At 35.3% G+C, this 26,861-nt stretch overlaps 5 protein-coding genes across 5 annotated transcripts; 1 reads left to right on the forward strand and 4 right to left on the reverse strand.

Annotated features, from left to right (window-relative positions):
• Positions 1-1,898: 1,898 nt before the first annotated feature.
• Positions 1,899-3,835, reverse strand: LOC133700775 (BAG family molecular chaperone regulator 1-like). The gene is made up of 4 exons (XM_062124437.1): positions 3,174-3,835; positions 2,809-3,065; positions 2,564-2,710; positions 1,899-2,467 (listed from the first exon to the last, which is right to left on the reverse strand). The coding sequence occupies exons 1-4, from the start codon at positions 3,421-3,423 to the stop codon at positions 2,207-2,209; spliced, it is 915 nt and encodes a 304-aa protein (XP_061980421.1). The 5' UTR covers positions 3,424-3,835; the 3' UTR covers positions 1,899-2,206.
• Positions 3,836-6,691: 2,856 nt separating this feature from the next.
• LOC133701863 (elongation factor Tu, chloroplastic-like) lies at positions 6,692-8,353 on the reverse strand. The gene has a single exon (XM_062126003.1). The coding sequence runs from the start codon at positions 8,244-8,246 to the stop codon at positions 6,795-6,797; it is 1,452 nt and encodes a 483-aa protein (XP_061981987.1). The 5' UTR covers positions 8,247-8,353; the 3' UTR covers positions 6,692-6,794.
• A 1,310-nt stretch (positions 8,354-9,663) lies between these two features.
• LOC133701864 (lysophospholipid acyltransferase 1-like) lies at positions 9,664-13,270 on the reverse strand. The gene is made up of 8 exons (XM_062126004.1): positions 12,776-13,270; positions 12,046-12,101; positions 11,724-11,944; positions 11,109-11,517; positions 10,874-10,959; positions 10,289-10,352; positions 10,075-10,193; positions 9,664-9,984 (listed from the first exon to the last, which is right to left on the reverse strand). The coding sequence occupies exons 1-8, from the start codon at positions 13,075-13,077 to the stop codon at positions 9,844-9,846; spliced, it is 1,398 nt and encodes a 465-aa protein (XP_061981988.1). The 5' UTR covers positions 13,078-13,270; the 3' UTR covers positions 9,664-9,843.
• A 2,480-nt stretch (positions 13,271-15,750) lies between these two features.
• LOC133700414 (probable transcriptional regulator SLK2) lies at positions 15,751-21,437 on the forward strand. Its single transcript, XM_062123931.1, has 9 exons — positions 15,751-18,122; positions 18,344-18,466; positions 18,660-18,708; positions 18,972-19,186; positions 19,266-19,334; positions 19,480-19,580; positions 20,015-20,108; positions 20,195-20,264; positions 20,459-21,437. The coding sequence occupies exons 1-9, from the start codon at positions 17,187-17,189 to the stop codon at positions 20,989-20,991; spliced, it is 2,190 nt and encodes a 729-aa protein (XP_061979915.1). The 5' UTR covers positions 15,751-17,186; the 3' UTR covers positions 20,992-21,437.
• Positions 21,438-23,773: 2,336 nt separating this feature from the next.
• LOC133702210 (F-box protein PP2-A12-like) lies at positions 23,774-26,526 on the reverse strand. The gene is made up of 3 exons (XM_062126482.1): positions 25,930-26,526; positions 25,353-25,471; positions 23,774-24,432 (listed from the first exon to the last, which is right to left on the reverse strand). Exons 1-3 carry the CDS (start codon positions 26,284-26,286, stop codon positions 24,012-24,014), a joined length of 897 nt encoding a protein of 298 aa, XP_061982466.1. The 5' UTR covers positions 26,287-26,526; the 3' UTR covers positions 23,774-24,011.
• Between the last annotated feature and the right edge of the window lie 335 nt (positions 26,527-26,861).

A 26,861-nucleotide genomic window follows, 5' to 3' on the forward strand; every position in this document is an offset into this window, starting at 1 on the left:
GTCAAAGCCTCGCAGCAACACCTGTCAAAAAGCAAAACCCTTGCTTTGCTTTCCCCTCATCGCATGAAATAAAGTTGGGAAACGCGAGCGTGCCCCATCTCCTAAGAAACGCTATCAAATGCATTTGTCCACAGGGAAAACGAAAGGAAGAACAAAGAAAAGAAGGAACAAGGATGGCCCCTACCTTTTTCTTTACTCCAAAGCTAATTAACTGGAAGTTCTTGGCATGTTTGGGAGAATTACCTTGAGTTTGCAGAAACCTTTTAGGCATCACATGAATAGAATCCCTCTCAGTTCTTGCATTTCTTATTCCTCATGATGTTCTCTCTGACTGGTACAGTTTCTCAGGGATGTTTTGAATCCACTCGAGGTATTATTATTGCCCAAGTCGAGTAACCATTGGGCTTCTTCTCTTTCTACTTCTTTGCTTTTTGTTCCTTCTTTCTGGCACCATCACCTTAGATGATAACACGTTTACTGAGATTTCTGGTAAATTAAGAAAACCAAAATAGACAGCCCTTTCGCTCCTTTTTTCCTAACATCCACTTTAAGTCTATTAAATAAAAGTTAAAAATATTGTTGAACTGTTTAATAAAAGTTCTCAGACTTGGTTATTAACAACTGGCTGGCATTAGAGGTTCAATTATTAGGTTGAACTATTTAATAAAAGCTTTCATAATCACTGAGCAGGATTGCATGAAATTGATTTTTCTATGCATGAGTAAAATTTGACATCATGTCACCTCAAACTTCACCAGCAAAACCTATCCATGTGCATGTCTCTGAATTCTTGATTTCTAACTGGTATTCCCATCACGTCAAGCCAATAGTTTTGTAAACCAAGACAATATGACATCGATCTTTTTCTCTCAGCAAGAGGGAGAACAGCTGTGATGGAGAATTTTTCCGGGAGTAACTTAATCTGTGTGTTTAATTGGAATTTTACGTGAACCAACACTTAAACATGTTGCCTTTGAGATGATTAACCATTCTACCTGTTTTCCAGCGCTATGTGTCCTGCCTTCCAATGTCAAGTCTACCTTTCTATCATTTTGGAATGATTTGTTTTATCCTAATTATTACATAAATATTAACCCCCTAGTCTCCTTTTCCCCTTGTATATATATAGAAACGAAGAATCTCTATGATCCGATCGAATCAGAAATTATTTACTTCTCCTCAGATGAGTACTGTTTACTATAATCTGCTACAGGCAATAAATGACTGAATAAAGTGGATTTGATTAATTGGAGTAACGGTCCCAAGACAGTAAGATTTTTTTTTCTCCGTTAATTACCGATGAGTCAGTAGGCTATGAAGTATGAGGATTTTTTTTATAAAAGAAAAGCAACACAGGTAAAAAAAAAATTGGAAAATATCACGGGCTATAAAAATAACATAATTTAAATTAATATAATTACTATTAAGAATTAACAACTATTTTTTAATATTGATTTTGTAACAACCATATAGCAATTGTTTATTTTCAATAATTGTGGCTACGAAATTAATATTTATAATTATGATTGTGTTTAAATTGTATTTTTTAAAAAAAATATTTTTTTAATTTGTATTAGTTTCAAAAAAACTTTTATTTAACTGTTTGGTAAAATATAGGAAGTATGAACACAAGATTAGGGCAGCGTTTGGGAACGCGGCTACGGCTGCGTTTTCAAAAAATTTGAATTTTTTTTTTTGTTAAAATTAAATGTGGTTTGTACTTTTTAGATCGTTTTGATGTGCTGATATCAAAAATAATTTTTAAAAAATAAAAAACATCATTGACATGCATTTCGGCACGAAAAGTTATTTGAAAAGCACCCGCAACCACACTATCAAACACGCTCTAGGTGTTCTGTGGTCCCGAGCCACACCAACATGGAGTCAACAGTAACAGCTGCTGCAACAAATTCTTCAAAATATAATTCCACTTGCCCGAATTTACAACTACTCTATAACATAATGTGGTACATATAAGAAATTCTCCCTTCGCTGTGCACCTTCTGCTATATTCTATATACAATTTGCTAAGAGCCAATTGAGTTTATTTTCAAAAAAGAAAAACAAATCATAAATCTAAAACAGCAAGGAATGAGTAAAGAAACAAAAGTGACAGAAAAATGGAAATCCAAGCATAGCTAACCGTCTTTTTCTTTAAATTGCTCCCACTTCACCTAAGAACTCGTGGAAACAATATCTCCACAGCTTAATCAAAAGTTTCCCATGCTGATGTGACCACAAAAGACTCGGAATTACTCAATACTGGTCGCTGCTGCTTCTGTGTTGGCATTTGCATTGTAGCATTCTGCTGTTTGGACTGAACTGACTGTTTTTGCTTTGGTATTGGCATTTTCCCAGTTGAATTATCTTGTTGCTGCAATGGGATTTTGCCTCCACTGGTATTGGCAGTAGAATAGTTTAACTTGAGCCTATCAAGAGCTTCAATGTACTGCTGAACTTTCCTTTCCTTCATGAAAGACAAGGCAAAGCAAGAACTTGAACATTAATCGAATTGAAATGTGTAACAAGAAAGCTAGTAGACCAATTAGAAGTCCCATAATACCTGCATTCTCTTCTGCAACTTCAAGTCTCCCTCAACAAAAATCCCATCCAATGCTACTAATTTTGCCATCAAGATTTCAGTCAAACCATCCACGTCTTTCTCTGCTACTTTTCCTCCTTTGGAAGTTGTTGTTTCCAAGGATGTCACCTACCAAATTGCAATAAAAAAAATTTCTCAGAAACTTTAAAATCTGATATCTGCTAGAGGCACCCGTGTAATCTTTATCTCTAGTAAAGTTTACTTACCTTATCACCAAACTGGTCAACTTCCGAGCTTACTTGTTGCAATGACTTCGAACCCTTTTCTATCTTAGCAGATTTGAGCATCTCAAGACAACGCCTTTCGCGGCTGGTAATGTCCTCAATTAACACAATTTTGGATCCATCTTTCACTCCGGCAACATCTAAATACGCCTTCGAATTTCTCTCCTTCTTCTTGAATATCAGCTTTTGATCCAGAGGGTGCACTCCTGTATGTTCCGCTAGCATTTTTTTCAGTTCACCTGTAACCCAAAAACCAACTCCTTAATATTTATCATTCTAAAAAATATCAAGTCAAAAGTATCATCAATATAAACAAAGACACGGTGGTCGAAGAATTATCAAATTACCAAAACTTGCTTGAGAACTGATGCTGATTTCATGACATGAAGAACCATATTTGACTCTAACTTTAATGTTGGAAACAGGAACAGAGTTGTGATTGGAATCAGCAGTAGTTCTTTTTTGAACTAACATTCCTCCTGGCCTAATTTCCCATTCTTCAACAATATTCATATTGCCTCTGCCAACAAAAAAGTCCTCCTTGCCCCGCTGAGTAAACATCCCCTTAATCTTTGACTTCATTGGTTCCATCGACATATATCCCTGAACTTGCCTTGAGGCTTAAGATAAACGCAGATGAGAAGAAAGAAAGAACCTTAGATCTCTAAGAAAGTTCTCTTCATTGATCTGAAGCAGTGCTTTCCAGTTTAACAACAACTGAGTTCAAAGGACATGGTGTGTAATATTAATTTGGACTCAATACTGAACTGCTATTATAAATACAGGAAGGGTATTTTACATGAAAGAAAACATGTTTCTACAAGAAGACAATGGTGATTTTGAAAACAAAATAATGTTTTTTTTTATATATTGAGAGGATGGTTAATGGAGAAATATTGCTAGAGAGAGAGAGAGAGAGAGAGATGTGATATCTTAGCTGAAGAAAGCAAGGAGGAGAGAGGAAAAGAAAAGGGAAATGAAAAAAATAAGTGGGGGGGAAGAAAAATATAATCTATGTATACAAAACTGAAGAACGGAGAAAGGTTTTTTTTTTTTTTGGAAATTACTTTTGTAACAAAGAAGACGAAATTAAAATGGAAACTTTGACATTTATTTATATGGTATGGGAATTTAACCATTAAAAAAAAAGGGTGCGAGTTAAATGGAGGGAATCAGAGTAAATCTCTTTTTTACCAAAATCAAAGATATATTTGATAAATAAAGTTTGATAGAACTACTATTTCTTGATATCTCCATCGTTATAACCATTTTTTCTAGCTTAATAAGTAAATTCTAGGATAAAAGTTTGTCCAATTCCTTCCTGTTTTTATTATAAAGAAGAGGCTCGAACACAAGACCTCGAGAGAGGGAGAGGATCCTTCCAGTTAATATTAATAAAAACTAGATTTCCATCTAACTGGGGTGAATGAACATGTGCGAAAGAAGAAAGAAAGAGAGGGAGAGGGAGAGAGAGAGAGAGAGAGAGAAAGTAAGAGGCAGTCGTTTTCTACGAACTGGAAGGCAATAATAATAATAATAATAATAATAATAATGTAGGAGTAGGAGAAGGAGTAGGAGGAGGAGGAAGGAACATGGTAAGGCAAAGTCTTCTGACAGGCACAAAAAGAAAAGAAAAATCTGTAGCCCTTGCCTGTCTGTCTGTATGTTTCTGTTTGCTTAGTTGTAAGGTTAGAGGAACGGTGTTGACATTATTAATATTATTCAAAGCATGTTGTTTTCTTGTCAATGTCAAATATTTGGAATGATGCCATTACATACATACATACATACATACATACATACAAATGTATGCTGAAAACAAAATCCCATCCCATCCATATTCCTTGTTTGGACAAGTGAACGAGGACCGGAGAGCAACCCATTATAGTCAAACCATGGAGCTCTCCATAATAGATGACCCAACCAAAAGATAAGATGGGTTCCTGACCAAATCAGGCCCACTGATAGGCACAGGCACCAGGCATGTTTTTTTAGTTTAAGAAATTTATTTATGTTTGCTTATTTTTTATTTTTAAGTTTATATTTTTTAGTTTTATTCTTTGGCTTTCATTTAAGTGGATATTAAACTTTGTTATTATTATTTTTATATGGTTTTTCACTCTTTTTAAAAATTATTTAGGTTATCTCTTGGTTTTATATTTATTGTTCTTTTTTAAATTTAATTTTTTAAAAATTAAATTAAATTAAATTAATTGATCAAATAAAAACATGAGATGTTCACTTCATAATATTTTATTTGATTTATTTTCTGAGTCATTGCTCTTATGGTATTTGCTCTCTTTTTTAGCGTTGTCATGCAATTTTTACAATTGCAAAAATTAATCAAGTTTTAGATTTTTCTTGCTTTAAAAACATTAGTGTCGCTAGATATTATACACTTGATTTTCAAATATAAATTAATCAATTGTTAAATTGATAATAAATTAATTTATTTAATCATATTTTATTTAGAATTGTTATTTATATTTGGATTAACTTATTAGAAAACTTAATGAGTCACACACATAAGAATTATTGATCAAAAATTAAAATAGAATGATTAATCAAGTGTGTCTAGATTGTAAATAAATTTTAGAAATTAAAGACTAAAATGTAATTTATTCATAGAATTACAATTTTAGATTAAAAAACTAAAAAAATTAAATAGAAATTTAATTGAATAAATTTCTCAAATTACCCTGAAATGATATATATAATATTATTCAAGGGGCAAATTGATATTTAATTATTTATAAAAAAAATTTAAATATCTTTGTAAATAAAATGTCTTTTTTATTTCCTATGTAGTAAGTAGAAAATAGAACAGTCAGAACACCTGGAAAATACATATAAAAAAAAACTAGCACTCAAAAGCATAGAAATCTCTCTTCTAAACAGCTTGTAATTTGCGACAACCCAACATTGAAATAATTATTTAAAGCAAAAAAACCATTTAATTTTCAGATAATATTCATATAAATCCTAAGCAACTCTAAAATTATCTAACAAGATTTTTAAGACTTCCACCAATTTTAAACTGGGAACACACTTTAATGCTGGAACTAGCCTGGAAGCCTTGGCACCTCCACCATCTATGGATACTCGTGTGCATAAACACATGTCCAATCTCCAGAAAATAGTTAGCTGCTTGCTATGTATACTAACTTGGGAGTTAATTTTTAGCATTGCGAAAACATAAGCATGAAGATTGGCCCCTAATTTTCAGTCTTCAAATGTTCCTTTGCCCTCCCAAACAAAGTACAAATAATAACCTTACACTTGATACAGAAAAGAGAAAAACCCATTTCAGAGGTCTTATTTGCTCAAGTACAAAGCAATCTAGTTATAAATTATGTCAGTCAAAACTACACTCTCAAGTCTCAAACGATATCTTCATCCCACTACTGAAAATATTACAATGACAGTGGACGAACTGAATCTAAAAGCAAGTGCAGCACATAAAATGCACACATATGAACAAACAGTAGTGAGATGATATGGTTCCCCAGTCCATCACACAATCAGATTAAAGACACTGAGCAGAAGCACACCGAGGTAATATAGCCTATCTAATCAACAATGGCATTCACAATTATGATGCCACAAAAACACAAGAAAAAACCACCACACTAATTGAACCAAGCAAATGCAAGGGCAGTATTAACAGATAAATGAATATAGATTGTTTCATCATCCCAATACATGCAATTCGAATTCACTGAAATTCAGCAATTAGAAGCCAAAGCAAGAAAGGGTTAAGTTACCACATTGAATTTTCACAAAGACAATATCCAACTGGACTAAGTATCAGGGCAAAGTGCAAAAGAATAACAAATTGCAAAATATATGACATGGGGCTCAAAAGTTTTGCTAAAATGGCGGTAGTTTAATTGCACAAAGCTGAGATATGAAGTTTGACAATGCCATCCAAAAAGTACCGATAGAGCATATTTCCTACAGTTTATTACCTACTCAATAATGGACTGGATAACACCGGCTCCAACAGTCTTCCCTCCTTCTCTGATAGCAAACCTCATACCTTGCTCACAAGCCACAGGCATAATAAGTTCCACCACCATCTTCACACGATCCCCAGGCATAACCATCTTCGACTCCTCATCCTTATCATTCATAATTGTAGCCACCCTCCCTGTAACATCAGTTGTCCTCATATAAAATTGAGGCCTATACCCAGCAAAGAAGGGAGAATGCCTACCACCTTCTTCCTTCTTCAAAACATAAACAATCGCCTCAAACTTGGTATGTGGAGTAATTGACCCTGGCTTCGACAAAACCATCCCTCTCTGAATATCAGCCTTTTGAACACCTCTCAATAACAACCCAACATTATCACCTGCCAATGCTTCATCCAATATCTTTTGAAACATTTCCACACCAGTAACTGTTACATTCCTAGTCTCCCTCAACCCCACAATATCTACTGTATCCCCAGTTTTAATTGTCCCTCTCTCAACCCTCCCGGTAGCTACAGTCCCACGACCAGTAATAGAAAAAACATCCTCAACGGCAAGTAAAAATGGCAAATCAGTTTGCCTTTGAGGAATTGGTATATAATTGTCAACATTATCCATTAGTTCATATATTTTATCAACCCATTGATTCTCTCCTCTCTTAATAGCCGGATTTTCCATCAAAGCCTCTAAAGCTAACAAGGCAGAACCAGAAATAATTGGAATATCATCACCAGGAAACTCATAACTAGACAACAATTCTCTTACCTCCAACTCTACCAACTGCAACAGCTCCTCATCATCAACTTGATCTTGTTTATTCAAAAACACAACCATATTTGGAACCCCAACTTGCTTTGCCAACAAGATATGCTCTTTTGTTTGTGGCATTGGACCATCAGCGCCAGACACAACAAGAATAGCTCCATCCATTTGAGCAGCACCAGTAATCATGTTCTTGACATAATCAGCATGACCAGGACAATCGACATGAGCATAATGGCGAGATTCCGTCTCATATTCAACAGTAGCAGTGTTAATTGTGATTCCTCTAGCGCGTTCTTCAGGTGCAGCATCGATTTCATCGTATTTTTTTGGTGCACTGCCGCCCATAGAGGCTAAAGCCATGGTTAGAGCAGCGGTGAGAGTTGTTTTGCCGTGGTCTACATGGCCTATTGTGCCAATGTTGACATGGGGTTTCTTTCTTTCGAACTTCCCTCTAGCTGCACGGACAGTGAGAAAGCGGTGACGGGTGGTGGTGAGAGGGGAGGATGAGGAGGTGGGAGTGAAGGTGGGGAGAAAAGAAGACGAAAGGATGGATTTTGAGGGGAGTTTCGAGGTGGGTGTTAGGGAGAAAGTAGGGGGGGATGTGGTGGATGTGGTGGTTGAGTGGTGGGGGTAGAGGAGGTTTGTGGAGGTGAAAGTAGTTGTTGAGGCGGAAATAGCCATAAGGAGTGGCGGATTAGAGAGTGACAGAGGAGAGAGTTTTCTTGATTGGGAGAGAAATGTATGAGAGGATGTGTTTTGTTCTCTCTTTATGGGTAACAAAAGAATGGCTGTTATTGAGTGTTTTATCCTCTGCTGCTTGCTGTTGCTTCTGAGACTAGAGGCAAGTTGTCACCTAGGGTAGCATGGAAAGTTCATGAAATCACCTCCCAATTTGTAACACGTGGACAGGAGTTTGAAGGTTTAAGCCTTTAAGGTTATTAAAAGAGTACTTGCCCCTAGAGTCCTGGTAAAGAATGTTGGGTAACAGTAACTGTGTAGGTGGACAGTTGCTCCTGATGAAGGAATTATATAAATTAAAGTGTGTTTAGGCATTTGGAGATTAATCATGAGTTTGTAAATACGATAGTAGCGATTGTTTAATATATTAAAATAATTTTTTATTTTTAAAATTTATTTTTAATATTAATACTTCTAAACAATTCAAAAACATAAAAAAAAATTAATAAATAAAATAAATTTTGATAAACTTCCATTTATACCACAATCTCAAATGAGGGCAAACACAGCGGCACTACTGAGGATCGGAACTCATGTTATAGCTTGTGTTTGTGGATTGACCGTGGAGATTTTACCAGGGGCATGAAGTTCAGCAATAGAAGGGCTAAACTGAGATCTCTTTCAAATTGAGGGGTTTCCGGTGCCGGCGGCACTTGTGGTTCATAGGAAGTGAGGTGACCATGGCGTAATTTGAGGTCCCGTTGTGATTGTGTTAAGCCTCAAGGTCCTGCCTGTGTTGGAGCCACGTTAACCCATCAAGGTCCTCTACTTTTTAGAAACTTGCTGGTCCCAATACCCACCAGACAAAAATGAGATTTTCTTTGCTGGGTTTTCTTGAATAATTCCACCATTCACAAGCATCTGGATAAAATTGTCAAATCCAGGTAGAACGCGCAATACCGGTTCGGATTCGTTGAAGAAACTCCAGAACTAAAACGATTGACATTGACCGAAGCTCTGGAAAATAGAATGATAAAACAGGGGACCTGAATACCTGAGGCCAACGGCCATACGCCTCCACAAAAATCATGCACTTGCCATAAGAAAAAAATGTGGAAGCCGGAAAGCCTACCCAAGAACCAACAAATTCAAAAGCGAGATTTGAACATAAACTTAACACAATAGGACTCCAGCGAAGATTAGTTCTATTGATTAGCCAATCATAGATGATTATGTCACCACTCATGCTCCACCATATTCCAGACAAAATTGTTGAATGGCCTTCTGGTAGAGAATGGCTGCTGAAAACATTCGCTTTGTAAGCCTTGGTATTCAAAATATTTTATTTTCCTTCCCCTACCACTGAACATTTATATCTAGTTCCACAGCACAGCGGTAAACTCAATGGGGCTTGTAGATATGAAGATGTAATGCCCAGGATTTATATTGAAATTAAAATTCAGACAGAGTCACAGTGTCAGAGATCAAAAGAAATGTTGAAAAAATTGGGCAACAGTTGAGGAGACGGTCAGTTATCTGCCATGCTCCTGCTCTCGTTCCAGGAACTCTAAAGAGAAACATCGGAGGAGAAATTCCTACCTCACTGCTCCTTCCGGGCTTTAGATCTGGCAGGCTTTGCTGGTTTAATTATGTTGCCAAGGAGGATCAATGATATGGGTACAATGGTTCCAATGTAATATACACTACCATATAAAGCAATTGTTTCCTGCAAGCTTAATACCTATGACATAGAACAAGAGAAACATTAGGCTCCAGAAATATCAATTTTCAGTTTCTGAAATAGTTTGTTCCAATAAGAGAAAGTGCTAACCATGAAACCAACAGCAGAATAGTTTAGAACCAGAATGGTGTAAGCAACGTTAATAAACACAAGCAACTTCTTCACCAGAGCCATATTTGGAGGTATAGTTTGTTGCCATCTGTATAGGACTGCTCGAGGTAGCGAAAGAGGGTTAGTAATCTCTTCTTTTCTTTTTAACTTTCTACAAAGAAAATGACCAAAAAAAAGATCTTCCAGGTCATACCCCTTGAACCAGCAATCATCAACGCTGACTGGACAAAGAATATTATGTACCCAGGATACAATCCCTGTAATTTGCATAGAGAGAAGAAGACAGGAAAAAGTTAAAATCAATGAAAAATATTATACAAGAAAACTCCAAAACATGTATAGTCATAGGTATTTCTGAGAAGACAAATGGAAAATGCTAGGAAAACAGGTAAAGAGCCAAGGAAAAGAGTCAAATATTTGAGAAAATGAAATATAGAATGCTATACAGGATAACATTGTTAAACAAAAGTTATGGCAGACTCCTTTGCTCTTGTAAAAATTAACCTCTTGGTGCTTTCAGGTCTTTTTAATTTGCAATGACCTGAGAAATTGAGATATGGAATACCATGAAAGGATCAGATTGCTAAGACAAGAGCTACGACACACTCCTTTGCTCTTCGCAAGAATTTTACCTATTGGTGCTTGACTGATCTTTTTAATTTGCAACAAGTAACAGCATCATTATACATAAAGCTATAAGGGGGTCAAATGCATAATTTAAAAATAAGTTTCCTGACCACCCACACAAATAGAATAAGTGGTTGCATGTTATACTCACATGCCAAACAGCACTGGTAGTCTGTGTGGCTAACAACTGAAAGAAACCAGGTTTCTTCCCCTTCTGAACAAGTCTATCATAAACATCTACAACAGAACAAATAGCACATGAAGTTAGTACATCAGATTGTGTGACATATTCCCATACATGGATGCTAAGAATAGTACCAATTAAGATTTACATCCTGGAATAAAACTCAACCAACTGGAAACAAAAGCTGAGATGATAAACTCACAATGACGAAGCCAAGTGCTGACTTGTATATTCCATACAAGTGGCAACTGAACTGCACTCTTAGCAAACTCAACACCTAGAATGTCAACATTTTTTGCACGATCCCATTGTGGCCTTGGTGGAGAAGTCTCTGTCCAACCACTTAAACCCAGGCCAGAGACAATAATAGCTGCCTCTGAAATTGACCAGATGAAATAATATTTCCATCGTGCTGTGAAGCCTGACATATACTGGTAACCCAGCCGTTTCCAGAAGCCCCATCCTTTGTATGCTGGACCATTGAGCCCGGGTATGTTATACTGGGGTATCAGGTACAGATACAAGGCCATGCAAACAGCAGCTTGGAAAAGAGCTCGAATTGTTGCCCCGAAAGGTGATGGTGAGGGCCCTTTCTCACTAGGGGCCCAAATCTGTAAAGATGAACTAACAAAACTAAGAACCAAATATTTACAGCAAGACAAGGCATCAACTCAACTTGACTAACTAAAACTAAGCCTTTGTCCCAGAAGTTGAAAAAAAAATAATAGACCTTTCTTTTCCATTCTCTTTTGCAAGACCAGACTGTCTCCGTTGAGACAAAGCATATAGAAGCACAAAACAAACACAGTAAACATACCCCTTTTCTTTCAGTCCACTCAAGATAATCCTTCATTTCATAAACTGGACCAGCAAAGTGGCTCCCGCAACAGAGGCAGTAACCAACATACTCAATAAAAGAGGGCAGCTTAATCAAGCGGTTTTTCTTCTGAACCTCTCGCAATTCTTCCTCTTTTAATAGTCCATCATTGTAATTCATGGCGCATGATATGACTTTCAGTGTTAACACCATTAAAGCCCCTGATAATATAAGAAAACTATCCATCACCCAACAAGAAATAGTTCTCACAGAGTATACCATTCCCCGCTATCGTCATTATGAAATATGAAATCGTGCTTACCAGTGGCATCAATGCCTCCTTCCTTCCATGCATCACCACTCATGTAATACACATGGCTACACATGGATACAATAATCAAGAATTCAGAAATAAAAATCCCAAAAAAAAGAAAAAAGATTTCTTCAGTCCCATTTGATTAACTAGTATAAATTTCATACTCATATTCAAAAGAACATCAAATAACAAACATGAAGCTATTAGGAGACTTGAGATTCATAAGGCAGTACCATATTCTCCACACACAGAAAACAGCTGCTCAATGAAGAAATTCAGCATTCCAACGATGACACCTTTTCTAGCTAAAAGCAGCTTCTATCCCTCCTTCTTTATGGATTTTTTTTCCAAAATAAATAATTAAAAATACAACACTCACCAGCTCCTACTTCCACCCAACATAAACAAGATAAAACAAAACATGGAGCATTTGAGCTTTCAGCATTTCAAACTACGGCATGCGTTCAAGTAATTTCAATGCTATCATTTAACCTCCAGCATGTTTTATTTTCTGCAATTTACGCATTAATTTGAAGCCTTCAAGAGAAATCAAAATGAATAGCACGCCGAGTCCATTTAATCAAGCAGCAAATCATCAAAGCATGGCAATTAACAAGTAATCCAATTAAAAATCCTATAACTCAGCTCCAATTAATCAAGAAACAACTGATTCATAAAAATAAAAATAAAAAGTGAGCTTTCTTTCTCAAAAATAAATAAAATTAAAAACACATACCAGCCAATTAAATAGCCGAATCCAAATAAAAACGTAAGGATTCCACAGTAAGGCCGAAACAGGACCATCGAAAGGTAGCCCAACAACATGGGCACCAAGAAGTGAAGATTTGAAGAGAACCCAAATGATAGATACGAGAGGAAAGCCCCTGAAATAGCAGCGTATAAATGCTTGCCGAATGAACTCGGGACGAATCGGTGGATGAAACTCACTGGAATTGTGACCACAAAGCAAAGAAGGAACCTCAAAACTGGTACGGAGACGCCAATAGCGGCGGCCATGGATTCCATTTCAAAAGGCATGGTGATTTCTGCGTTAGAGTGCTTTGCTTTTGATTGACTCGGGCGAGTCAACACAGCGGGCTGACTGGTCTGCGCTTAGATTTTGAGATTTTGGTGGAACTTCAGGTTTTGCTGACTGGTTCTTTGCAATGCTTTATTTTTATTATTATTGTTGAAGGCAGAGGCGATACAACCGGGAGATTTCATTGGCTGTGCTTGTCCAAGTAGATAGCGGCTTTTTCTTGCCTTGAAATCATCCACGAGAAAAACATTAATTATGATGTAAAATGCATATTTCTCACGTACTACGGCAAAAATAACTAGTCGCATTACTTTCTTAGACATACATTGAAAAAAATAAAATAAAATCCATGATAGTGAAAAATGATAAAAATATATTTATCTTGATTTCTCTTTTTCATTTATATTTTTTTTTATTTTTTTAAATTAATTTTTAAAAAATAACTAATAAAATATTACTAGTTATTCCCTTAACACCGTAAAATTATATCAGCAAATATTTTTTCATCAACTTTTTATGGTAATTAAAATAAATATTTCAAAAATATTCAAATAAGTTAAATTTTTATCAACATCATGTAATTTGAAGGGAAAATTACCATGAACATCCTATAACTTAGAGATTTTTTTCACCTTGCCTGTATTCTTTTAAAAATTATAGAAAACATCTAAACTTTATAAGTTCATAGCACTTTACATGGCACCAAAAAAAATCAACAAAAAATATTGGATTATTTACAAGTTTGCCTTTGTACCAAAAAAATTCATATTATTTTAAAATAACAAAATTGCCACTGAAAAAACCTAAACGTATGGTTATGATTCTCTATTTAATAAAGAAAAAGCTTGTGTTACTTTAAAAATAACAAAATTACCACTTAAAAAAACTCTCTCTCTCAACTGAACTTATGGTTGTGATCAGCTTTGTTATAATTTATACTTCTCATTTGTATTTTGTTATAGGCGTAGGGTAGAGGTGATTTATTGCACATAACTTTGGTTTTTCAAAACAAAGTTTTTATTAAGTCATTAGATCAAGTTGCAAAATTTTCTTAAAAACTCAAAAATTTAAAGAACAATTATACATCAATAATAAGACAATTATGATTATAATATATGATGGTGAGCTAAGATCAGCTAGTAAGGATGATTTGGAGAGGATACCAAAACTAAATAATTATAATGATTTGAAGTATGTTATTCAATGAGAATCCTTAGTTATAAGAAGATCCTAGAGTGTTTTAGGTTTGCTAAAAGAATGTAGAGCAACAAATAAAGAATATATTTTATATTAGGTGTTACATTGATAATAAGGTATGTGGTATGATAATTGATAATGATAGTTGTAATAATGTTGCCAACTCAACTTTGATTATAAAATTGAACTTGAATACATCTAAGCATGATAAACTGTATAAGCTTTAGTGGTTGATTGAATATGAAGAAATTAGGAGCAACTAAGCATGTTTTGATTTCATTCACAATAAAAAAAAATTTAAATATAAGGTTGTATGTGATGTAGTTCACATGTATGTCACACACACCTATTATTAGGGAGACCTTGGTAGTCCGATAGGGAGGGCAAGCATGATGGGTTCAAATATAGGTATGTTACGGAGAAGGATATAAAGATTCACACACTTTCTCCATCGTCACTAAAAGTAAACATATGATGATCAGTTGAAGCTTAAGAAAGTTGGGGAAGTTGAACAAGAATTTATGAAAAATAACGGTGAGAATGTAAGGCCGAGTGAAAATAAAGCGAACCATAAGTGTGAAATAATTAACAGGAAAGTTTCAGCCATTAGAAATAGGATTGAAGAATTTGGAGAAAAAAACACAGGGAAGGCCGGGACTAAGAGAAAATGAGTGTGTAGAAAAAAGTATGAGCAAGAAAAGAAAAGTGTGTAGAAAAACTAGGAAAACACCTTAATTTTTATGCAAAACAAAGTGATCTTATTCATGCTTATCATTTGAATATTCCTATGATTTTAATCCTGTAAAATAAGATAGATTTTAATTTTAATGAATTGAATTTTTGTGTTCCTAGTGTTGTTAGTTTTTTTTACAGGAACCTCGAGAATATTTTTTAAAAAAAGATCCCTAGTAGTTACCATCAATTCAAGGGATTAAGCATTGAATCCCTCAACATTTTATATACATGGAAGAATATAAATCAAAAGAAATCTCAATATATAAAACCATGTTAATTTAACTTGAAAAGATGAAATTACAATTAAATATGTTAGAGGACTAAAATGAAAAGGGATGGAATTATAATTAAGAAAGTTAAAGTGTTGAAAATAAAAAAATAATAATATGGTTTTGGAATTATAATTAGGAAAGTTAAAGTGTTGAAAACAAAAAAAAAATATGGTTATTATTTGTAACCTAATCCAGTTATTTAGCCCGTATGTTTTTGTGTTTCAAAAACGTTTTAAAAAAAATTTGAAATTTTTTTATTTTTTTTAAATTAATATTTTTTGATAATTTTTTATTATTTTGATGTATTGATGTTAAAAATAATTTTTAAAAAATAAAAAATATTATTTTAATATATTTTTAAATAAAAACTATTTTAAAAAAAGTAATCATACTCGATTGAGTAACAGTAACAAGAAAGCAGGTCAAATTCAAATGCAATAATCTAAAAGATCACGGGTAAAAGGAAATTCTCTTCTTCAGATCCAGAAGGAGACAAAACAATCCATCCTGCAATCCAGGACAGAAGTACGTGGCTTGTCCTAACATGACACCTGTCCCTTACTTTCACCGGTCTCACTGGTAAACAAGGTTAACCAACTGTCACCCGCCAGTCACCATTCTCTCCTAGTCGGTGCCTCTTCCCGCTCTACATAAACCCAGCTTAGCAGAATTGAAAAACCCACAAAAAGAAGAAAAAAGAAACGCTCACTTAGCCATGAAGGTTCCGTACAACACAATCTGTAGACTCTGTTAGACCCATTGTCAAAAGGGTTTCAAAATCAAAGTTCAGGTTTAGCATATAATCTCTTATTTTCTCTTAAAAAGGTGCCACCTTTAAAAGCTTCGTGCTTTTCTTGTTCTTTTTGTTGTTTAGCACTTTCTTTGAGAAATGACTGTTTGGTTTCATAGAAAATGTGGGAAAAGAAGCTAAAGTTTTGAACTTTATGATGTTTCGTTTTTTAAAAATGGGGTCTTTTGTTAAGGCTACTAATGTAACCATTTTATTTAGGAGTTTCTTATGTTTTGTTATGTAGTTCTTTGGATGTTCAAAAAAAATGGTAATACCGAGGATTTGCTTCGTTAATGAGTGAAAGGGGGGAAAGCAAGTTTCCTGAGATGTGTTTGTTACTTAAAGCATAATTTATTTCTTGCCCGATTAAATTCTGAAGCCAGCTGAGGATTCAAGGTTAACTTTGATGCTCTGTGTAGTTTCTTTGTATTCATATATTTTTTAGTATGATTATGCATTAACAGCGTTCTTGGTGTCTTTCATGAATGTGTATGATAATGAGACGGTCTGTTTTTGAATTGGCTGTTTAAAGTTACTGAGTTGGTTGTATGCGTGAAGACTTGAACATTATAAACTCATCATTGTCTGCTTGAACATTATAACTCGATTTGACATTTGTAGCTGGGGACTTTGGTTAACCTTGCTTGTTACATGTTTGTTGACATTCCTATGCGGTTAAACGGGCACGTCTTTATGTTCTTTTCTCGGAAAATATTTCCAGCAGGGAACCTTTACCTTTCTTTCCAAGGAAAATATTGATCATTATGGTGCTAAAAAACTATTTTACGGCGTCTAAACCTGGTTGCATGCTAGACTTTATACACGTTGAGGCATTGCTATTTCTGAAACAAGTGGAGCTAAGGGACATAGGGAACTTAAAATAGAAACAATGCCTACATAAAATGGTTTAATATCCCTTGATTGAAATTCATCCAGGTCTGAGCAGTTTGACTCTATGCGTGTATTAGCGCTGGTGTATATGCTCTTTGCTAGGTGTGTGAGCATGAATTACTGTATGTTTGTTGCATCTGAATTTTCTTTTAATATTTGTCTTTTGAATGTGAGAATTTAATCAAGATTTCTATTTTACTCTAAATGCTTCAAGGGAATAGCAATGGCTTTACAAGCTTACTTGGACAACTACCTGTTGGCACTGAGCTCCTTGGACTCGAGTCAGGTGACCACAGACTTGGTAAAGTCCTCAAATTCTGAGAACATACTACAAAGAGGTCAAATCCACGCTGCACTAGGTTGTTGCTCAAATGCATCATCTGGAAAATTTCCAGGATCTTTAATCAAGATTCCAGATTTGAATGTCGCCGAAGTATCCGAGGATAGGGAAAAAACTATTTTAAATAGTATTACTAACTTAGAATCGAGTCTTGCAGCAAGTTTTTTAGCTACTGGGTCCAATTCAGCTGTTCCAAAAGGTCCCCATTTACAAGGAAGCGCTTCTACTGACACGGATCATCTTGATTTATCCACATTCCCCCTCTTGATGTCACCTAATTTAAGCAATTTTGGATCTTCCACTGCCTGCTACTCGATAGCAGAGGAAGATGTCCATCTAGGCCAAAATAGGCTACAAATTCAGAAAAGGAAACGTCAACAAGGAGATATACGTACCACATTTCAGTCTGAATTGCAAAAGAGTCTAGATTCACTTCTTGATGTCAAAAGAGAGGGGCTTTCCTCTTCACGTCAGCAACATAAGAAAATCAGATTAGACAATCAGAAAAATGCTATTCTACAAGAGAATATTATTCAGCAGCTACTGCCAAGCCAGGATTCAGTGCAACTGCAAGCTTCACGCCCAACTCTACATGCATTAGTCCCACAGAATAAGTTAGGGAATCAAAAGCAGCAGGATACTTTGCAGTCAACTCTTCAATTGCTGGGAGTTAATATGAAGCAGCAGCAGCAGCGACAAATGAGGGACTACCTGCAAAGTCTGGCCTTGCCACGTGTCCAATCTATGCTTTCATTCAATGCTAATGTATGTTCACGCAGGCTAATGCAATACATGTATCATCAGCGGCAACGACCTCCTGTGAGTGACTATGTGATCAAGAATGTAATCATTTCTAATGTTCTTTAATAAGTACCACCTCTCATATTTTGTTAGTAGTTTTAGATGTTAATGTTTACTCGTTCCGGGTCTTTTGTTGATACTTTATTTCTATCTTAATGTCCGACCACTAGTTCCTCAAGACTTCAACAAAGTGATACACTTTGAAGCTGTTCTAACTCTCTCTCTCTCTCTCTCTGTAGGACAGTGGTATTTCTTATTGGAGAAAATTTGTTGCAGAGTATTATGCTCCTTGTGCTAAGAAACGGTGGTGTTTGTCTTCATGTGATAGTGCCAGGCTTCATGCCATAGGTGTATTCTCCCAGGTAGATATGGCTAGTTTTAGGTTGTCAATATATCCTTTTTTCCACCGTTGAAACACTGATATTTGTTTCACATACCTTTTATTATCAATCATAAATAGATGCATTCAGACAGATGCACACATTCATCTAGTTCTTCATGCATAAATATTTCCTCACTTATTCTATTTGTTCCCTGTTTCCCTTTATTTTGCAGGGTACATGGCACTGTGACTTGTGCAGGACCAAATCTGGCAGGGGATTTGGTAAGCAAATCAGCACTACATGTTGTTTATAAGTCAGTTACTATGGTGCTTTCTAAAAGAACAGTTTATTATTGACATGTTGCTAAAATCCTGTAAAATATAATGTTTACCTCCATCTGCCTGGCTGTCCAAATTCATTACCGTTGGACCCTAATGTCTAACTTAAAGGCTTGAGGTGTTAGGTGAAAGCTAATTTTTTTTAATACTTTTTAACATTTTTCCATGGAACACTTATCTTTTTTCTTTTTTTAATTTCTTGGCAGAGGCAACTTTTGAAGTACTTCCCAGGCTTAATAATATTCAGTTTGATAGCGGTGTTATCAATGAACTTTTGTTTCTTGAATGCCCTCTTGAGTTCACACTCCCTTCTGGATTAATGGTGTTGGAGTATGGAAAGGTAGTTCATGAGACTCTCTATGACCAACTTCATGTTGTTCGTGAGGGTAAACTTCGTATCATCTTCGCACATAATTTAAAGGTGAGCTATAGCCCATTTATAGCATGAAGCTGGTGGATTCTATAACACATTGATCTTATATTCAAGGAATGCTTTTCAGATAATTTGCTGGGAATTTTGTTCTCGGGACCATGAAGAACTAATTCCTCGAAGTTCAATTCTACCTAAGGTACAAATGATCTGCAGTCTGAACCATCATGTTGGATCCATTGTGGTCCTTGTATGTTGTTTATCAATCCATTATTTATTTTTGAACATTGTTAATGCATCCTTTTGAGATTTAAATTTGACAGAACAGATGCTCCTGTATGCAGGTTAATGAGTTAGTTCATGCTTCAAAAAACTATCAAACCAACATTGATGATATCGGATCATATAGGACACCACTGTGTGATTTACAAGAAAATTGCACGATGTAAGAAACCCCTGGAGGTTTTATTTACTGCTCTTACTAATTCTATGAATTGGTCAAGCATGATACATGTCACTGTTCACCATTTTCCCCTTTCTTATGAATGAATAGATATCTTACTTGTATGACTTAGATGTCTCCTATTTCTCAAAAATGTTATCGGATTAATGGGATTTTGTATGATAGATTGATGAGATTGATATTTAAAAATTTCTTCCTACAACGTATTGGATTTGACCCAATAAGCAGGACCACCACCCCATAGCATGTTATGTAATGTCAAGCAGCAAACAAATTGCTTTCCGAAACTGATTTGTATTTTGTTCTCTTGATAATTAGTTACCGAGGCCCCAATCTTCTATCTTCTTGTCATATTTGAAAAACATGTTTTTGGCGACAATATTGTAACTCATAAATAAATCTGGTCCATCTTGTAGGTTATTATCAGCTGGGCGTGAGCTTGAAAGAGATTTAGGCTTGCAACTGGTTGGTGATTTGGGGTTTTCGAAGAGATATGTCCGTTGCTTGCAGGTCTGTAAGAGAACTTGTTTTGATTTGTCTATTTTCACCTGAATTCTACTCAGGATCTTCTGTATTCTGTGTTCATTACCTGACAGATTGCAGACATATTCAGCTGCATGAAAGACTTAATGACATTCAGCTGGGATAATCAAATTGGACCAATTGGTAAGTGATATCTACTGTTTTATATCTTTGTGTGTCATCTTAAAAAGGTTAAAACTGAAAACCCTTGGAAATAGCTGCTTGAGCCTTACAATTCTCTGTTTTTCTATGCTGCCTTGTAAACTTTAATGTACTTGTTAAGGCAGTTTCCAATTGATTCTTGCAAAGTCATTTCTGATGTAAAACCTAAAATGCAGAGAGCTTGAAGAAATATACCCAGCAATTTTCAACAACCAAACTCCACAAAGATGAATTGCAAGAAAAAGAGCAGCTCGAGGTCCTTCAAGGTTTGCCAACTGATCCAAATAAGTTGTCTGCTTCTCATGCTCTTGGTGGCAACAGCAATGATAACTCGAACATGAGTAAGGGTGCTCTATTGAATATCTCTGATGTGTCGTGCCACTGTATATATCCATCAGAAACTTGCATCAACTCGAATGTGGGTGAACTGGAGCAGACGTCACTTTTATACAAAAGGTGTGGAAGAAATGCATCTTCCACACCATCTCAAGTTCCCAAGACTTCGAGTGCAGAATTCATCCAGGAGTTTGCGTTTCCCGGTCTCCATTCCTCGGGGAGTGTTCAGCATAGACGGGAACATAAAGTCCAAAATTTGCTCGAGGAGATCATCATTAGGGCTGAGAATGAAGCAGTTAACGCTAAGATAGGTAATATTATATCTGGCTTGCAAACAGGTGCCAAGGGCAAGACGCTGCTACGGATGGGATGACTTTTGGTCACAACATGTCGCTGCTCGATCCTTCAGGAAATGCGTCAAGTATTATTATGGCAAATGCCTGTGTTCATGACTCCTAATACGGATTCTTCCAAGGTTGGTGACAGTGCTGGTTTCATCAACTTTTCCACAAAGGCATTAGTTTCCTGAGATCCTGAAAATGCTTCAAATGGAAATAGGATTTTTTTCATGTCGTGGCAGCATGAGCTATGTGATTGGGATGGTTGTGACTTGTGAGTGTTTTTTTTTTTTTTTGTACTTTCTGTTCCATCCTTCTGGGGGGTGATTCAATAGAAGATACGTACGTATAGGGCCTTGAGAGTTTCTTTCCGCAAGTGCTTTTGATAGAAGTTGCAATTTCGTGAGCAATTAAGTACTTGATTAGGAAGATTAGATGCTGTGATGTCAACATGAACTGTTAACTACCCCAAAGTCTAAACCTTACCCTAGAAATGAAATATGGTACCATACTGTTTTTATCACATCCTTGTCTGTTTGCCATAATAAGTATTGTTCAGGTTTGTCAAGATAAGCATGGCACCGTGCATGAATTACATGCCACAAAAAGCCAACGCTGAATTGCATTTGGCTTCAATGTTTTTTTACGACCCTGGATTTGTTGCATGCCTAGGCTGTCCTCCCTTTACCTATTTCTAAATATGTATAACTATTTCGTAGCTGATAACCAACGTTCAGATCACAGAACTTGTTAGGCTGTGAAATTGTTGTGCCTGGTCTTTCTGTACATGTGGTTAATGGCGCAATCACCGTGGACTAGATGCAAGGGAACAAGGAAATTTTGGGTTTGAACTTCGTAGAGTGATTTGGTTCTGTTATAGAGCTGACTAGACATGGACATGGGATTGCGGTGTAATTTTCTCTCTTATAAAAAACGATAAAGATGTTTAAGTGGTTCAAACGCATTTCAAGAAAATAAGAAAAAACAAACAATTATTTCTTCCCCAACAAAAAAAAGTCAAATTATTCCTTCTTTCCTACCGAATCGAGGGTTATAGTTTCTTTTGGGTTTAGAGTTTAATGTTATAGTTTTTATTGGGTTTAATAAATTAATTTTATTTTAATTAGATGATAAAATAAAAACTTAGCAATAATAGAAAACAAATATTTTTTTAAAATAAAATAATATCACAATGACTTGGAAAAAATACCTTAGGAATTACATAACTAGATAAAAAGAAAAAAAAAGGGAGGGGGTTAAAGTCAACTCGAGGTAGCATGATAAACATGTAACTTGAGTAATAAGAAATAAAATAATTCATGTTAACTTTTAAAATCTGTGGCTTATGTTATAAGATCGGAATAACCGAATAGAAAAGAAATTGAAGAAAACCATAAAGTCATTTAAAAAAAAACTTAATGTTGATTGATGAGATTGGAAAAAAAATAAGTTAAAAAAAAGACGTTGAACTGCATTACCTTTTTAAAACCGTGACCCCGATCATTAAAGAAACCTGATTTTTTTTTATTGGAAGGTTATATTAAAAAGAAAAATAAATCTAAAAAGAAACAAAAAAATAAGGATCAAATTAGAAAAAATAATAAAGCATAAACTTGGATTGAAGAATGAAATTGTAAACATTAGAACTTTTATAAAAGAGTTAAAGAAAAAAATAAAAATAAAAAAAGGACCAAATTGAAAAATTTTATACACAACCACCACACCACAACCCATACATGTCGTACCGAGAAAAAAAGGATACGGTGACACATCCAACAATACGGTGTGATGACATTTTATGTTACTAGGAGGTGCCACACGCGCTGTTCATATGATGTATGTGCTTTCCACGTAATAATATATGCACTAAATGTACTAACAATTTTTTAAAATTAAATAATATTTAAAAATAAAAATATCATTGACAATCTTAATAATTACAAAAAAAAAACTAAATGAAAAGACTAAAACACTCTCGATGATTTATATTTTTTTTATTTCAAAGGTATACTTATCACATTAGATGCATGAATGAAAAGACCACCATTCCTCGTTGTTATAAAATTTTTATTTTGAGAATAGTTAAATTATTTTATTGTACTTAAAAAAAGAGAAAATACAATTATATTTCTTGAAAATCCTTTAATAACTAATACATGGCAAAAATACCTCAAGAATAAAGACAAATGTTTTTTAAAAAATCACAGAACCATTATTTTACCAATGCAGTGAATAGTAAACTAAGTCGCACGATATTTTTGCGAGTTTTTATATATATATATATATATATGATTATTTTTAGAGGCTGATGCTGTGGAATCTCCCTCGTATTTGATGTACCGATCTACACTTTCTTGTCTTGACACGTTATTCGCCACACATTTTTTAATGGGCACTCTTATTACAGCTCATATAGTAAGACTGAGGGAACATTTTTTGCCATCCAAATTGATGAATTTGTCGGAAAGACTTGGCAAATTATTCCTTCTAACTGGTGCAGTGTTTCCATTTATGATGGATCCGTAAATGAAATCCAGCCGTGAATTATACGAGACAAAGAAGTACTGACAAGTGCAAAAATATCTCGTAAAAGCCAAGGAAACTTGCGAGTAACATCGCCGTCTTGTCTCCCTCGCCAACTGGCATTGTTGTCTGGCAACACAAAACCTAAAACCGGAGAAAGCTGCAAGTGCTCTGCGATAATTAATTCCTTCTTCCCTTGGTTTCTCTTAATGGTTTCAAATTTAAGCACAGAAGCAAACGTTCTTGTCATATTCGTCCACAGAAAAAAGCCAAAATGGATGATCCATGAAGCTATTTTTACAACAACAAAAAGAGCAGTGAACATTTCCTCGAGGAAAGAAACGAAGAAGAAATACACTCTTTATCAACTAGCTAAACCAATGACAATATATACATTGGCTTGGTAACAATCGATACAAGGGCTGAAGAACCAACCAACTAATAAATACTAGATTCCGCTTCATCTCAAAGATGTGTCCTAGCTCACCACAAGGGCAGAACATCCTCTCTACTCTAAAAGGTTAAATGCAGTTTAAAAATGCTTCAACCCTTCTCTCAATTTACATGGATATACTAAAACAGAGTCCAAACACAGACCACCTTTGGTGTGTGTACAGTCTATCTGTGTCATAGAGAACTTGAGCTTTGTTGATGTATTGGAGCCATCAACCACAAAATCCCCAGCATGGTAGAGGTTCCATTTCCCAGGATCGTTCAAAAAACACTGGGAAGAGGCATGCTGACCATCTGAAGTCCATATCTGAAACTGCACAGGTTTTATTTCCCAACCATGGACATGCTCAGTGTTACAGATGCGGCGGCCAAACCTCTTAGCAGCCCTCCCCAATTGTAGTCTGAAGAATAGGCTATAGGTCCCAGCTGGGAATGGGAACTCAAATTGCCCATCAACCTCGAACCACCAGATTTGCTGAAGGTATGCAACTGAGTTGAACCTACAAGAAAAACAAAGGAACTTTGGATCAATTCCAGTGCTATTTTGACTACATCTATATGGGAAATAATCACCAATTTGATCACAAACATAGAAACAACAAATCCAATTAACATCAACCCGCTTATAAAAAGCATAATAATCCTTTAATCCAACCAGAATTACCATGCGAAGAAGCAGTGGCTACGAGAAGGATAAAAACATTATTGGATCGTGGAATTATCATCCACACACACACAAACAAACTGCAAAATCATGCATAGCTAAGAAAGGAGCGATACAACTATCCAATCTGCCAAATCAGATGCAGGTCTCAGCCGTGTATGCCAATTAATTGTTTCAAGAAGGAATGCAGAAATATTAACTTAGGTCCAGGGTCCTTCCTCGTTGTCCATATTCTATGGAGGAGAAAAAAGAAGAGGATTCTTGGGGATGGGGGCAGCTAGGCAACCAGAGCAGGTTCGTTAGTGACAGTTTGTTCAATAACTTGGGGCTTCAGGGATATAATTCTGTAAATTACATTATCAAATTATGCTCCCCAGTCACATTATTGGTTTCACGCTCAGGGTCAAAAGAATCTACTTCTACATTAAAAAAAAATTCCTGATGCCAGGAAATGGAAGTTATAAAAACTCTTGACATAATCCAAAATTCACTTACCCCTTGAAGATCCAATCAAATTACCTCCAAGCTAATATGGTACACAACTACAAATAGTTGCTGGATTCCAAATTCTCACACATCATGGCCTAGAAATCTTTGAAGAATGAAAGATACTTAAAAAACCTCTTTGAAGAAGTTCGACAAGAAAATGCCCCGATCAACTTGGACTTGACCAGCCATGTCTAACAAATAAATAATGAAAAACTGACCATTTTGCAATTCTAATCAAAATTCCAGCAAAAGTTTCAGTAATCACACCTAGATTCCTCTGTTGGAATATGATTCCAATATCTTCGATCATCGATTCCTGTTATCGCTAATCCCTTGGAAGCAATGGATAAGCAGACACCTCTTGTCCTCTTATCTAGCCATGCTTTCTGCACAAATGCAAAATTTTAATTCAACAAGTTGAAAAGCCAGAAGAATAAAGCCTGATAGAATTGAACACTCAAAATCAATAACCGTCCTGTCTTTTCACAATCATGATCCATTTCTATGTAATTGACAATTTCAAAATCAAACCAGCAAAAGATTCTTTCCCCCCTGGCGCAGTAAATAAAGTTCAAAATCCTATCTTTGCCTTCCGATAAATTTTCTCATCCACCAAAACAAACAAAATCAGGAAAAAAAATCTATATCAGGGTTCCACTATTAAGAAAACATGCAAATTCCATTACAAGTTGCTGCAAAAACCAGAGAAGAGCCACAACTCAAAAGGACACCTTTTCGTCAAATTTTCCATTTTTAATGTACTAAATAACAAGATAACAAAATACCAAAAACCAGAGGTTATTTCCTCTCATAATCCAAACAAATAAAAGCTAAAAGATCGTACCTTGGTGCCATCATCAAAAGCGTTGGCTCTACAAAGCCTAGTATAAATCTCTCTCTTGCACAACTTATCTTTCAAATCATCACCCAAAACTCTTCCAATCAAATCTTCATAATTCACAGGCAGTTTTGACTCCCAAACAAAATCAGCCCAAGAAGCACCACGAAATGCTCTGTTTAATCTAGCCAATTTACAAATCTCTTGCGGGTTTAAATATTCAAGAATTAAAGCCACACAACCCTCTGGTAAATCGCCAAGACTAGGCTTTGTTGCTGGTGGCGATGATATTTGTAAGCATAGAGACCCAACAAGAGAACAGGCGTTGGGGTCTGTAAAGGTTAAAGAAAGATTAGCACCCATCAAGAAAATAAACAGAGCATAGCAAAAACAGAGGAATCCCAAAAACGGAGAGGAGGGCTAGAAAGTTGTGTAGAATTAAGAGATCGGATGAAAGGAAACAAAGGAGAGTCGTCAGAGGGAGGTAAAGGAAGCCTTAAAGAAAAGACGCGTATCGCGGGTAATATGAATGTATGCACACACACATGTGAAGATTTCTTTCTTTGTTTGCTTGTTTTGATGACAGAAACAACCAGGGGAAAGACGGAAAAACACAAAGCAAAATACAGTTGTCTGTTTTTGACGGGTTGGATTTTAGATTTTATTTTATTTTTTTTACTTTTAAGATATTACCATTAATTTTATATTTTTTTAGATAGTATTATTTATAATATAATACTGTACTGTGCTAAATTCATGGCGTGATTATTTTGTTTTTTTTTTTTTTTTGTGTTTGAACAATATTTCTAGTGAATTTTTTTTTTTGAAGGTCAAAATTCTCAGGATGTGAGAAGTAGAAATCTTAATAAATTTGCTTATTCCATCTCCTGTATTCACTTAAATGGAAGAGATTGGTTTAACTTCGACAAATCAGACCA

Source organism: Populus nigra, chromosome 8, assembly GCF_951802175.1.
Source record: "Populus nigra chromosome 8, ddPopNigr1.1, whole genome shotgun sequence".
Classification (NCBI taxonomy): Eukaryota; Viridiplantae; Streptophyta; class Magnoliopsida; order Malpighiales; family Salicaceae; genus Populus; species Populus nigra.